Source organism: Blennius ocellaris, assembly GCF_963422515.1.
Source record: "Blennius ocellaris genome assembly, chromosome: 7".
Lineage (NCBI taxonomy): Eukaryota > Metazoa > Chordata > Actinopteri > Blenniiformes > Blenniidae > Blennius > Blennius ocellaris.
This window is the reverse complement of record NC_137656.1, coordinates 13,846,730-13,861,761: the sequence shown is the minus strand read 5'-3', so window position 1 is coordinate 13,861,761 and position 15,032 is coordinate 13,846,730. Positions and strand designations below refer to the sequence as shown.

The window sequence follows — 15,032 nt, the reverse complement described above, 5'->3', positions numbered from 1 at the left end:
TACAGTATTCCATCCTTCCTGGGACTACTTCCATCAGTTTACATGAAAACACACACACACACACACACACACACACACACACACACACACACACACACACACACACACACACACACACACACACACACACACACACACACACACACACACACACACACACACACACACACACACGGGAGCTGTCGTCATTATTACACGTTGCGACCCATTTGGGCTTTTCTCTGGCCAGTTTGGATTTGGATTCCTCAATCAGGAGAAAAAGAAAAGATACAGCATGGCGTGTGTTTTGGGGACAACGTTACTGAGATTCAGACTGGGGCGGGGCCATTGCACTCTGCTTCAGGTGAAGGTGGTGGTGTGTGAAATCAAATAATCTTGACCACAGGGAAGTATTTATGAGCTGAGAAGTCGAACTCTGGGAGCACCTGGGGATGAAAAATGTGAAGTTTATTTGTTTAAAAAAAAACAAAAACACTTACAGAACAATTCTGAGATTTGTATAAGCTGTACCCATGAATATAAATCCCCTCAGCAAAGTGTATCTCATTACCTTGGTCTCCTTCTTGTGCCCTCCAGCCAGGAGCTTCATAACTACAATGTTGGGTTTGGCCACCTTCAGGATACGGTTCACCTGTCATCAATAATTAACAACCGGTTAGTGAGAGGCCATCACAGAGAAAAGGCTGCTGCAGAAAGATTATGGTAATGACTTAAAATTAATTCTTCAGGATAGTGTTTCTTTATGTTGTAGCCAGGTTGTGAGGAAGCCTCACATGACACATGCTAGAGGTCAGACTAGAAACCATTTCAGGAATCAGGTCCTGGAGAATGATATTTTCACTGTAGTTATCAGGTGTTGTACTTCCACCAATTTAATTACTAAAAAAAAAAACAACACAAGGTGGAAAATCTGAATCTTTCCAGGATATTCTATAATGCAAAACATCAAACTGCTGAGTTAGAAGCACAGTCACTTTCTGACCTCGGGATCTGGGCTGGGTACATTTTCTAGGATGAGTTTGGCCTGCTGAAAGTGTTTGCTGGCCGCCAGGTAAAGATCAGCAGAGCCTGGTGGGGGATTGTACTTCTTCAGGTCAGACATCTCCTGCAACAAGGCAACAAGAGGAGCAAAGTCAGAGAGGGCATACAACAACAGAGGGCAGGAGGACTTCACAAATAAATCATGGAGGTTCTCCTGGATGAATCACAAACTGCACCTTGAACTGGATGTAGTGCACGGGAGGAGGGGTGACCACGCTGTTGAAGGGGGCAAAGCGGTGCTCGTAGCGAACCTGCTCGCTGTCCAGTTCAAACTGCGGTTTACGCATCTTTCCGTCCATATCCAAAGCTACCATTGTCTGGCATGGAAAGAAGACGCAGGGAATTAAGTTTGCACACCTCGGCCAGATTAAAAAGGAGTGACGAGCGTTTTCCTACCTTATACATGCCAGCGCACATGTTCTGGTAGGCTTGGCTCATCGTAATCTCCTTGCTTAGAGGTCGAACTGCAAAAGAAATTCCAGATATTGTCCGATACCATCAGTATCTCATGAGCGGATTCATTCAGAGTTCACAGTAAGAGGAGCACCTTTCTTCTTCTTTTTGGTTTTTTTGCTGCTGCGACCTTTGAGCTGCTCCTCCAGAATGCGCTCCTCTGCCATCTGTGAAGAATCTGCTCTGCTTAGCGTGGACATGAGCCATGCGTAGAGGAACTCCGACAGATACCTGCAGGCACAACCAAACATAGTTCACTTGTAAGATGAGCACAAGTCTGTCCGTCCACATTCCACAGGCAAACATGGAGCCAGAACATGTCATACCAGTAGATGTAATAGTACTCGTGCATGCTGTAAAGCTCCAGTTCAAAGCCACTGAGCAGGTACTGGATCATGATCCTCAGGTTATGGTAGAGGATCCAGGTGCCAAGACAGGCAAGATGCTGCCGCTGAGGTTCGAGTTTCATCAGTAGACTATGCAGGGCCGCGTCCACCTTTTCTGCCTGCAGAGCACAAATAAAGACTTTAAGTTTACGAACTAAAATCTAATGAAGCATCTCAAGATGAGTGAAAAAAACCCCCAAAAAACCAACCCCAATCCAAAACATTGTATGAAGCAATTGGTAAATATTTTCCACATTTTCCAATGTGAAGAAGACGTCGTTTACCTCGTCCTGTAGTGTGGCAAACTCTTCCAGAATGTGCCCCAGTTTGTCTCTCTGTCGAGCTCGATTGTGTCCATGGATCTGGATGAGGCTGCAGAATGGCTGTGGGTGAAAAGTAGCAGCAAAGAAACACAATAGTCATACATAAAAGAAGTTACTGCTTCCAAATATTCACTTTTAATCGCATTACTAGGAATCACCGTTTGCTGAGGTGAAATCAATGAATTTATTCATCTTTACTTTACAGCATCTATTAAAGACAGCAAAGGCTACAAACCCTGGAGCAGTGTGTAACGAAAGAGTCAATGTAGTCCTTGGCCTGGTGATTGTTGAACAGACAACATCTAGGGGGGGGAGAGCACAGATAAAAGATCACAACTCGTAACATTTCAACCTTACTAACTCTTTAAGTTGATGGCAGACGTACTTGTATGAGAGGACCGGCGGGCTGACGAAGTATCTTAAAGCGTCTTTAATCATGTCCTGCATCAGGTGAGTGCCGAACACCTTCTTATTATCTATTAGGAATGTTGTCTGAATATAAAGAGGAATGTATTTAGTTAAAGTCGTAAATTATAAATGAAAATGCATTTCATGATATAATTCAAAGTATTTAACAGCTGATTCAGAATGACAGTATCAGGAAAAATTAAACATATCCCACAAATAATAATTAAAAGTCATTATAATTGAACTGAATAAATAAATCTTTATAAATATAGACTGAATTAAAGAGGAAATGTTGTGATGCCACTTTTTCATCTACCTGAAGAAGAGATCTGGAGAGCACGCAGGGAGACTGCTCGCTGAATTCACAAAAGAAATCCTGGATGAAAAAACAACGTTCAAGTTAAGCTCACAGCCCCCCCCCCTTCTTGATTCGTTCCTGTGAATCATGAAAAAGGCCTTACCAGTATGCCGTGCAGGTTGGTTGTATTAATGACGTCGCACACAGTCTTGATGCGCTCGATGAGCTTGCTGAAATACGCCACCATGTCCTCCCTCTTTATGATCTTGGCGTAACGAGGAAATGTGGGTGGCAGCAGTCTCTGGTTGACGAGGGGCTCAAAGCCCATCATGATGGGGTGGTCTGCAAAACAATACAATTCACATTAACACCGGTCAGATTTGCTTTTAAAAATAACTACAAAAAAAAAAAAAAAAAAACTTGTCTGGATTATTGAAGGTGCCTTTCAGGTAGACTTCTAACAAGTGACTGGTGTTGAGGATAGATGTGTTAAACACACAACATAGTTCAAGATTGACATATGAAGGTGGAGCTGCTGTTGCATCCGTACTTTTAACGTCTGATAATTATTTTAATTTCAGGGGTCACAGAATGGTTGTGAAAGTGATTTAAGTTCTTTTACGAACCTTTCAGGATTAATACGTTAGTAAGCTTGAGTCAAGCTGCGTCTGTTTGTGTGTGTGTGTTTACCTCCTTTAGTGGTGTCATTTTGTGACTGGATGCCATGCTGAATACTGGAATGAATGGCAGATAAGAGGTCAGCTGCCTGAGCCACGAGTTTCTGGGCCTCACCCACTGAGCTGGTCTGATGGAGACAAAGCCACAAACCAAAACATGAACAAAAACTATTTCTCATAAAAATATACTGAATAAACAAGTGAAGCCTGTCAAATACACATGACACCTGGTGATGGTTTACTGCAAGTTCTTCAGTAAGCAGCAGTATACTGTAAATATATGTAGGTTGAGGAACAAAATATAATGGAGCTAAAAGCAGATCATGTTTTTGTAAATAATTACTGCACTTGAGTAAACATTTTTGGTATCTGGATACATAATATTTTTTCAGATGATTTTTAACTTCATTTGCGCACAAATCTAAAAATTGCAAAAGTGATCAATTATGCTGCTGATTAATTACCATATTTTCAGGACTATTGAGCACCTGGATACAAGCCACAACCGCAAAATTTAAGAAAGAAGAAGAAGAAAAAAGAAAGTACATATATAGGCCGAAACTAAAAGTCGCAGGTGTTCACGTTGTAACAGGGTGTGTGCGTGTGTGTGTGTGTGTGTGTGTGTGTGTGTGTGTGTGTGTGTGTGTGTGTGTGTGTGTGTGTGTGTGTGTGTGTGTGTGTGTGTGTGTGTGTGTGTGTGTGTGTGTGTTACCTCTTTCTTGGTAAAGGCGATCAGAGCGGTCAGTAGAAGGCGTGTGAACTTGATTCTGTTGAAAAGTGCCAGGCACTGCTGATGCTGGACGAATTAGGCATGGGACAACATCGCAGAGCTATTAATACACATATTTCCAAACTGGTCTTTGAAGCCTCACAAGGAGGAAAAAAAAAAAGGTCTTAAAAATGAGCGAGAATGTTGTTTTTATTTTGACCACCCAGAGTATTCAATCTTTGAGTCGGATCCTTTTTTTTTTTATATATATATATTTTTAATATTACTACGATAACAGAACCGATGGAAATTCCAGAGCCTCGAAAGGTCACCTGAGTCCCACAATCTGACAGACAGGGGTGGAATTGAAGGTTTCGTTTGGGAATTAAAGTAAAAATGGCTGAACTGTGGGCATGGCGTGATACAGGGATATAAAAATGCAAAATCCTATTTTAAATTTTTAATACTGAAAGTCAGAAATAGGAGTCAGACTTCAATTTGCTCTAAATATTACTTCATCAAGTAAACCAACAAAAAAAATTCCCAAACTGCAGGATTGAAATAGTGAGCAGACTCACCTCCAGCTCAACCTCAGGGTTTCTCTGCTCACCCTGTCGACTGCGTGTGCTCTGCAGGGGAAGAGGATGACGAAGACACATTGTCTTAGTACGGGGCATATTTCACTGAAATGCAACGATTTAAACTGGTCAAGTGAAAATACCTTAACTTTCTTTTGTAACTCATCTTCAACATCTTTCAGCATGCCTATGAGATTGTTGACACGAGGAAGAGTTTATATATATTCAGTTGTCAGGAAGGGGGGCATTGTGGAGTTAAACAAATATTGGTCACTTGTACCTGTGACTCGCAGGTCGGTGACATTGTTGGCCATCTTGAAGCCATAAGTCATGGCCTGGAAATCCTCCTGGAGAAAAATATAGAACAAATATTCATTCAGACGTATTCCCTATAAGTCCAAAGAGTTATTCCAATCCTGACGGTGTCTTTCAGCTTTGTTTGCGATTGTTGAAATGTTTCTCGTCCCCTCTAATTTACACCAGTTGGGAAATGAGATGTATTGTGTGGCTCTATATTGGTTATTAAAAACTGAAGTGATCTTGTAAAAGAGGGCAGATGCTCATTGCAAATTTTATGAAACTTCTACAGTCTTAAAATACAAATAAGTTCAGGTGGCTGGTGTAGTAGTACAGCCGTATGAAGAATAATGTCAGGCATCGCTGATCCTAAGAAACTGACCAATAAAGCAGAGTCAATGGCAGAAGCACAAGAATATTGTTTTTGTTCCCCATTGAAACTATAAGAACTCAGTACTACGGTATAAAAACACACAAACACAGCTCACCTCTTCAAACACAGCTGCCTTATTGACTTTCTCTCGGGCAATGTCGCACACTTTCAGCATTCCCAGTGCAAAGGCTTTGAGGGCCGGCTCCTCGATGAGGTCGGGGTTATGGACGTACAGACAGGTGAAGACAGTTTGGGCCAAGGAATGACCCTCCAGCCATGTTATCTACAAACAAACAGATAAGCACATAAACATGAGTACTGCCTCTCCTGCCATCTGATTGGTTATACAAGAGGCGAGTTCACATTAAAACTGTTTGTCACTCAATACAATGCAAACGGGTTTATATCAGTGATTGCAGCATAGGAAAAAAAAATCTTATGACGTCATTTCATTTAGTCCTTAAAATCCAGTCTACAGATATTTTTAAAGATCCACTGACCAGTTGCAATTACCAAACCACTAGTCTCGACAAACATTTTTGGAGAGCCTCGTACAAGACCTTCTGTTTAGTGGAGTAACGCAAATATTGTATTAATTAGAATAGTGTCAAAAATAATCCAAACCAAACTCACCAAGCAGCAGAAGCATGTGTCTATGATCCCGATGAGTTCAGGGAGACTGAGGTCTTTCACCTTGATGGCACCTACCTGTAAAGATAATAAAAGATGACTCAGGGTGAAAAGATCAATTAGATTGCTGTTGATTTAAAACTCATTTCATAGGCAGACAAACAACATGTCTTTCTGAGTTCATTTCTAACAATTTCTGTTTCCCACCAAAGAACTCTAAGAGATCAGTACCTTGATAGCTTGTTCAAAATTGAGCACTTTTCTGTTGACTTGATTTCCAATCATTCCTGCATCCATCTTTGGATCCATCATCTCGATGGCTGACATGGCCTCAAAAAGTCCAAACCTGTAACATGACGGAAAGATGAGGCTCTGTCTTGAAAAAATAAGAAAAAGCTCAAAAAATTTTCAAAGACTGAAATCATCAATAAGATTAATTGATTAACCGAAGAGCTAATGTAAATAAAAGTAAAGCAGGCTTCAAAGATGCATGTACAAAAAAAAAACCTTCATTATCAATGTCTAATCAGCCTCTGAAACTGTTTCCAGATTTTGGGTGTTGGGTCAGTCAAGCACAATTAAGTCATTTCACTGTGAGACAAAAATATGTTTTGCTGACTGAATAAACGGAAGTTTTTTTTTTTTTTTTAAACTTGGATGAATAAATGCTTTTAATGTGCAAAACCAACATTTTCTTACTCACAGTTTGTCATGAAGCAACTCCCCCAGGTTCAACTCTGCATAGACAAAGGATGAAAATGAAGAGGGGTGTGACACCTCAGTTGCTTTCATACCTGAAAACATATGCTGCATGAAGACATGCATGCACAAGTAGAGCTTTTACCTTTGCAGGATCCTTTGAATTCGTGAGTAATGTCAACCCAGTTGGCATTATTCTTCATCTTTTCTGGGATGCCCAGGCCCCAGCCGGTATCATCGTCGTCAACTGAAGACTTCATCACCATTGTTACAACTAAAGTAGAAAAGGAAAACGAGGACAGAGCTAAAATATTGCATAATCATTTTACAGATATGTTTAAATACCACGAATCATGATATTGATCGGTGTATCCACAGTCAAACATTATTCTCTGTCTCTGTTTACAATGAGCAGCTTATTATTGTCATAACTCCACAACAATAATATTTTCAGGGTAAATCCATTTACCTCAAAGATATAAATCCAATATGAAACCTTCAAAATATAAAACATTAAAAACCTCCAACAAGATATGTGTTTTACATATTTGTGAAGGAAATATATATATATATATATATATATATATATATAAAAAGCATGGTAAAATAATCTCGGGCAACAGAGGATTAACATTATGTTCCGTGAACTGACCTGAGAAGCTTAAGTTACCCAAAAAGGTGTAAACTGCACTGCTGAGTGCACGGGAAAATATCAACCCTCAACATGTAAAATATGTCAGTACTGATCCTATGGGAGAAGAAAAACTACACTGGTTCATTTATTTGAATGAAATCAAGGATACATGACTGGATTTAGGAGAGTGCAGATGAACATGAACAATGTTTTACATTTCATAGTTTTACAGCAGATTAAAAAGTTTAGTTGTTTCAGGTTTTCGGTCACATTAATACATCACACTCCCACAGAAAAACCCTCAAATCCTCACATTGTTCTTTCTGGATTCCAGAATGATTTCAATGTACAGTATTTAATTCTTTTTTATTTGTTTTTGATGCATTTCCATCTATATAATGTCTGTAGATCATCAGAATAAACATATGTGCCCATTGAAAAAAAACAACAACCCAAAACTTAAATTAACTGACCTGATTCAATATTCTTTAACATCAGAGACTATATCGTCTTTATGCTGTGTCTCAGATCCACCTTTCTCACCTTTACCTGCCAAGTTCAATTTAACTTGTAATAACATCCATATGTTTTCCATTTAAATTAAGGTCAAACAATAAATGACAAACTTATTTGGCATTTTGTGTCTCAGGTTTGTTTACCAGTCTCCCAAGTGTATGACATAAAAGCGTAATGTGAACTATACTTAGTTATTTCGCGGTAGTGTGTGATTTCTTAAATAGAAGATATATGAGGGAGAATCATTTGATACAGACTCCTGTGGAATTATTTCTCATACTTACTTGAAGGGAAGAAATTATAAAACGTAGCTCACAATCAGAAAAAGACCAACATAAACGGACCTGCCTACCTGGCTTTTTTACGTGTTCTCACACTTGTGCACCATTTACTGAAACAAACAAATCCCCCATTAAGCTTACAATGTTTGGAAACATGAGAAGATGAGAGCTGCTTTGAGCTAGCTATCACAGGCTTGCATTAGCTCGCTACTCATGTCGTATGCTAACAAGCTAACACTGCCAACAAAGTACAATTGTGGACATTTCATCTGCTTTTCCAGTTGTGTCGGGTCACGAAACAACAATCGTCGTTATCAGAATGTTGTATTTTCCTGCAGTTACTGCACGTACCTTAGTATTTTGTAATAACCATGTAGCTAATAAAAATCCCTTCGAGGAGCTTGTAGGGAGGCGCACACATTTTGCGTCACGAATCGCAGTCGGTATACGTCATGACGTCTCTCCCCAAACCCAAAATAAAGAGTTCACAGCTCCAGATCTGACCTGTGCAGGAGCAAAGTATTTGTTTTTCTTCTTTTTATTCACTGTATAATAGCGAAGGCTGCAGGGTGCATTCGCCTGATTAATTAAGTTTTATGTAGAGGGGCTGAAACCAGAGCGAGCTGCTCTCGCGTTGCTCGCGCAGCCCCTCCGATGACAGTTGGCTCGGCTCTCATCACAACATCATCATCGGGGCGTTTCAGGCAACAGAGACACAAGCAGCTGCCCTCCTCATTTCGGTGTCGGTCCACCCTGGACGGGACGGCGGCTTCTCTTCATACAGGTCTGTGAAGTCCTGGTTTCTGTCAGCATTCCCTGGGGCGGCTGACTCCCCAGCGGTGTCTGAGTGTGATCTCTTTAGCATGACCGCGTTAGCTGTCTCCTACGTTAGCTAGCCCGCTGGCTGGCGCAGACAGGCGGCCGCTAAGTCGCGAGCAGCCCAGCAGGTGCAGCGACCGTCAGCTTCTCATAGCAGATCTTTAGTTATCTCCTTCGGAGAGCTGTTTACTTTGATAACAACGGCCCCCTGGCAGACAGCGAAGACCCCTGGCCGGGCTTGTGTAAGGAGAGGAGCGATCGTGCAGCAGATTCAGATTTTGATGATTATTTGATTATTATTTGAGGCGAGCTACTGTCCGTTGCAATAATAGTGGCCGCTTTTAAAACGTTTATACCAGCTTAAAGACAGATTCGAAGGTGATGGTCAGCAGTTTACATGCATCTGTAACCGCTCTTTAAAGCCAAACCAATATAAGCTGCCTAATGTTTCTAATGTTAAAGCCAGCTTGCTACAAAAAAAAAAAAAAAACACTGAATATTGGACAGTTGTATCATCTTGAATTTCTTTTTGATTATATTTTGGTTGTTTATCTAAGGATTTTTTTTTTTTTAAACAAAATAAATCATGTTAAAATAAGAGCGGGAGTACGTATAGATTATGGTTAGTTAGTTTGCACCCCCCAAAAATGTGCCTGTAACCATTTAGCATGCTGTTATTACTAAGATTTTGAAGAATTATATTTATATTAAGTTCAAAGGTTTAGGGGGAAAACGTATCTGGTAAGTACATCATGTGTACACTTAGGTCTCGTTGTTTCAAATAGTCCCAGATCTAGTTTTAAGAGTCTGGTTGTTATTTGGAGAATTATTGTTCACTATTTCAATACCATTTCAAAATACGAAGTCTGAGAATTATTAAAAAAAAAAAAAAAAAAATATATATATATATATATCCTTTTATTGTATTTGCTTTGAGAGGACGTTAAGGCATTTTTGTTGTCCACCTGAAATGTTTTGGTTAGATATTGATATTTTGCTTTAAAATGACTTCTATCTCTTTTTGCTTTTATCAAGATCATTTTTGGAAAGAAAGCTTTAATCCCAAAATAATAGAGAACTTTTTAGCTTATTGTGTGCTTCAAGCATAAAGCATATGCATAATGGCGAATGGAGAGGCATCATCACTTACATTTTAACTGTGTTTGTACATCTTTCTATTTCATGTCAATGAAAACAATAGAAATAATGACAGATATAAACAGAGAAATGTATACATCCAATCTTACACAGTTATCTCCCATTAACTGTTTCACTGTTATTTTGATGTTTATTGTTATTGATGTGTTCTATTACTATCTTTCCCTTTGCTTGATTGTTGTGTGATATCATTTGACATTACGTTCAAAACCTTTTATTTTATTTTATCTGTTCAGTTTATGTCCGGATTTCTTAAATCTTATCCATTTTATCTAGCCAGCTTAGTTCCAAGCACTGTTAATTGAGAGAGACATTAATAATCTTGATTTTGTTTCATAATATTTGTATCTGGATAATGTGTTTATAATCTAGAACATTTCATTCATCGCACATGTGAACAGATTCATAAACAATTCCTTGTTGCAGTACTGGTGACGTTACTACCTCACTCACACAGTTTTGTGACTCATCTCATCTCCACTCCATAAATGCTCTTGTATTTACTGTCTGATCTCATTAAAAGCTCTTTGGTGACTTTTAAAGATCCACTGAAATAATCCAGACTGCTGCTGGTATTTTTGTTGATGCTGCCCCAGTTTTTGGTTCCATATTTGACTTGATATAGTTGAGAGCAAATTATATTTTTTCAAGCCACGTGGTCAAATTACCTCATCTACAACTCCTTTGTCTCTGGACATCCGAGATCTACAGCGACGGGGCGCAGCCTTTTGTTTTGAGTGAAATCAGGCAAGAGGTAGCGTGTATCTGATAGTGGTTCTGTCCTGGGTCAGTCAATGCGGGCTGTCTGCCTGCAGCTGCAGGTGGTCTCTCCCAGTACCAACACTGAGGTAGATTCACACAGCACTGGTCACCCATTTGTCACATAGTTACATTTATGGTCAGCGGGTTTTGTCGTAGTTCCAGGGCTGAAGACTGCCTGAGATTACCACAGAGGGAGTCTAGTGGGCGCTCCACAGTCACATGGGGCAAAGGTTGATTATGTTTCTAAATTTGTCCTGTATGTTTGTGTTTGTTGCTTGTGCTTCTTCTTTTTTTTCCTTCTTCTCATTGAGGACCTTATTTTCTATCTCTGCAGACCACATAAAATGTTGATGAGGTGAAGATGAACAAACCCAAAATGGCCACAGAGAAGGGGTGAGTAGGTTTGGTGTTTAAAGACTAACAAATGTTATTGCACAAGAAGATTGTGAAATGCATGAAAAGTACCTGGTCACATCTGTCTGTTCAAATGCAGAGTTCCCAAAAGTACTGGCACTCTTTTCTTAACTCGTTGTACAGATACTTGAGTAAAGACTGGCAAAAGGAAAATTACATGTTCATCTTCTTTCCTCAAGTAAAAGTACAAAGTGCAGGTTCTGCAGTGTAAATTAATGTTTTATTGATACACAGTAGGTCATATATGTACATTGCATATGTTTATGCCATTTTACACACACTCATCATAAATATTCTTATTGTAATATTGTGTTTGCCAGTGTGGATAAATCTTCTTAAATATTAGCAGAGACTCAGATCATGATTAAATTAGTATCATAGTTTTGAGTCAATAACTAAAGTCCTTTCTCATTTTAAAAAAAAGAGGCTACCTGTATATAAAACACTATGAATTTAATTTAAAACTTATTTTATAAAGACTTATTCTTGAATGCAACATTAAGTCTTGGCATTCAGCCATTGTTGTAAATATATCACTTTTAAATTTGTCATTTTCATCAGATTCAGGATGAATAACTGCTGCTTTGATCCTTTCATACTAACCAGAGGCTAACACGGGGGACACGGCTCTTTTAAGGAGAAGAAAGTACATATATTTGTGTTCAAATGTAGCAAGTAAAAAGAAAAAAGTTCAAGAAAAGTATATACTGGTACAAAATATACTTAAGTACACTGACAAAGTATAAATACTTTATTTCTTGGCACTCCTGCATGGAGTGAGGACAATCATTGACTATGCACATCATCCTTTTATTATTTACTGATATTTGTTATATTTATATTTTTATTTTAACGGGGCTTTATATTTATACCATTCTATTCATAGAATACAACTACAGTCATTAAGAGCAGCGGGCTGCTGCAGAGGGTCCAGGACCTTGTTCAGGGCCCCACGGTGCTAACCTGTCAGCTGTGGGATTCAAACTTGCAAACTTCTAACACAAACGTGCTTCTCTAACCTCTCGACCACCATTGCCACTCAAATTACTATTGCACTTTCTAACTTGATTATGTGCTTTCTTGAATTGTGTCCATGAAAAAAGTACATGTATGAGAAAGATGTTGCAATAAATGCTTTGTTTTTGGTAAAAAAAAAAAAAACACAGCTTGGCATTGATAAAAATAACATTCATTCTGCTTTCAAAAATTCCTGTGCACTTGGTTCATCCATGTGACTTATGCAATGTATTTATTTCGGCTCTTCATCCATATTTGTCTTTTCTGGCGATACTGTTTCTCTCATTCTTGTCTTTTTTCCCCCTCATGAGCACTGACTTTTCACTCTTTTTCTTTATAAGGACATATAAGAAATGTTGCTCCACTGGGTACAATCTGAGTTTTGTTTCATTCCTCTAATGTTTGGCGTTGCTGCCCCGGCTGCTGACCTGTGACCTTGTTTCCAGTTGATTGGCCACTGAGCTGAGACTAAGGGATGAGGATGGGTTTTTACTCCAAATATAGTGAAGCAGTTGAAGATGGCCTACTTTCTCAATAAGTAAAGAAATTAATCTTGAGAAGTTTTTCTCATTGCATTGTTATGGTTGTATTGCAATATGTTACAGTTAATGCATTCAGACCAAGACATATATGACTCGCTCACATGACATCATTTTACACAAACTCGTGGATTTGTTTGTGTGTGTTCCAGTGTTGTGCTGAACTTGTTTTTGGGACTCATAATTAATCAAAACAATCTTTCCTCTTTATATAATGCAGAGCTCAACAGATCATCTTGTACCATGAATTGTATTTATTCTAAATAGATTTTACATATATACTTCCCTGAAGATACAAATGTGTTTCCAGTGTTCCCAGTAACTCCCGGGTGCTGATGCTCCTGGGTCAACTGGAGAGGATGAATGGAGAGGCCATGATGAGGGATGTCGAAGTGGCAAGACAGGTCACGACGAAGATCCTTCATCTCATACAGACACAGGGTGAGCGCACACGCACGAACACACGAGACCAGGATGTATTATGTGTACTGTGCTATAGTAACAAAGTGGGATCTCAGAGTTGAGTCTTTTCCTTAAATTGCCTTGCTGACAGTACGTCATATGTGCTTGCTCGTGTACTAAAATGTTATAGTGGGAAGTGTTCTTGGCATTAATAGAGCAAAAATAATGCTTTCTGGTACAAAGACACGCACCAGTTTCCATGAACAATGAAAGAAAGGCTTCTCAATAAACAATTCATATGCAGCTCTGCAGTGGCAGGTCAGACTGTGGTGTCAGATTACTATCAGGTAAGCAATCTCGTATTAAGGATAGGTCTAATATTGAAATGGTTAGTATATGGTTTCAAAAGATTTCTCCTAACTTTCAATGCCACAGAGTCTGAGGCCTCTTTCACTCTTTTGCTTGAAGCTAATCCCAGTTTTGGGTGATGGTAGAGTACACCATCAACAGGTCGCCAGCCCACATCTTAAGAGATGGCCTCAAACAAATGTTTCAGTACTCGAGATGGAACATGCATAGAGGCAGTACATGCAAACCCTGCACTAAGGTCGAACCAGGTTTCTTCTTCCTACGATGACAACCTAACTGTGTAACTGACATTGAATATATAGTATTATTTTACTTAGTTTTCAGGATTTAATCAATGCTGGGAGAAGAACTGTATTGGGTACCTTCTTTTCATGGCAACTTTATTAATTTATCAGAAACCTGTGTGGTGCTTTTGCTGTGTAAGAAGAGATGGGTCAGTACAGCATTAGTCAAGGTGTGGATAGGTTGATACAGCGTCTGCCAATTTCTGATTACTCTTTGAAAAGGGAGCAGATAACAACATCTGACAGCAGACGAGAAGGGGTATTGTTCCACATCACAGTGTTGAACACAGAGTGAAACACGAGTGTTTATGTTAGCAAGGAGCCTCTCTGCTCAAATTATTGCACATTACTAATGTAACATGGTTGTTTGTGTGCTTCATTTATGACAGATTAATCAAAACACAATTACAAAATTAGGTTTTATCTTCAGATATTTACACTCTGGACACCTACAGGTAATTTTTGAGGCAATCAACCACTGCATGGTTTTGGACGGTGAGAGAAAACTGGAACCACCACACTGAAAGACGTCCAACCACTCAGTTCAACCGAGGATTTTCTCATTGTTTGTTATGTACATCAACAGTGTGGTCCCATTTACAGAACTGATAAACTATAAATAGTTATTCAGTTCAATAACATATTGACTCATACACAAATTTTCAAGTTTAAAAATACAAGTGATTGCTCACTAGTAGAATATGTTTGATGATAGCAATAAAATACTGATCAATTTAAAATCATGAAATAAGCCTGCGATGTGTAAGACTTCACACTGTTTGTCATGTTTACATACATTCACACGCGGGTACCAGTGGTAGTTCCTGCCACACATGACTTACCTGGGACTCACTGTCTTGCCCATGGACACTTCAGCACAAATTGAAAGCGTTTGACATGCTGTTCATAGAATTTGTTCATATCCTGTTTTACGACGTGAGAGCAACAATCCATAATTAATCCAA

The 15,032-nt window shown here is 39.1% G+C and overlaps 2 protein-coding genes across 3 annotated transcripts in view; one reads left to right on the top strand and one right to left on the bottom strand.

The window, feature by feature from the left end:
- On the bottom strand, positions 1-8,715 carry naa35 (N-alpha-acetyltransferase 35, NatC auxiliary subunit). The gene is made up of 23 exons (XM_080499863.1): positions 8,655-8,715; positions 7,018-7,146; positions 6,877-6,910; positions 6,405-6,519; positions 6,177-6,251; positions 5,659-5,826; positions 5,154-5,220; positions 5,017-5,060; positions 4,874-4,924; positions 4,299-4,382; positions 3,600-3,714; positions 3,073-3,251; positions 2,928-2,987; positions 2,589-2,695; positions 2,439-2,505; positions 2,165-2,263; positions 1,821-1,999; positions 1,589-1,725; positions 1,438-1,505; positions 1,218-1,358; positions 983-1,105; positions 551-631; positions 1-425 (listed from the first exon to the last, which is right to left on the bottom strand). The coding sequence occupies exons 2-23, from the start codon at positions 7,136-7,138 to the stop codon at positions 366-368; spliced, it is 2,175 nt and encodes a 724-aa protein (XP_080355989.1). The 5' UTR covers positions 7,139-7,146; positions 8,655-8,715; the 3' UTR covers positions 1-365.
- Positions 8,716-8,954: 239 nt separating this feature from the next.
- The window catches only part of agtpbp1 (ATP/GTP binding carboxypeptidase 1), a 29,495-nt gene continuing 23,417 nt past the window's right edge, over positions 8,955-15,032 (top strand). For both annotated transcript variants that reach the window (XM_080499502.1, XM_080499501.1), the window contains exons 1-3: positions 8,955-9,087; positions 11,377-11,435; positions 13,323-13,453. In XM_080499502.1, the coding sequence (XP_080355628.1) occupies positions 11,404-11,435; positions 13,323-13,453 (163 nt within the window). In that variant the 5' untranslated portion in view covers positions 8,955-9,087; positions 11,377-11,403. The remainder of the gene's footprint in view (positions 9,088-11,376; positions 11,436-13,322; positions 13,454-15,032) is intronic.

Excerpts from the sequence above, each read along its gene's own strand:
- naa35 (XM_080499863.1), bottom strand. The coding sequence starts at position 7,138 with ATGGTGATGAAGTCTTCAGTTGACGACGATGATACCGGCTGGGGCCTG. Across the intron at positions 1,726-1,820 it reads GAGTACTATTACATCTACTG|GTATCTGTCGGAGTTCCTCT; the intron begins GTATGACATGTT and ends TTGTGCCTGCAG. Across the intron at positions 1,106-1,217 it reads TGCACTACATCCAGTTCAAG|GAGATGTCTGACCTGAAGAA; the intron begins GTGCAGTTTGTG and ends GCCTTGTTGCAG.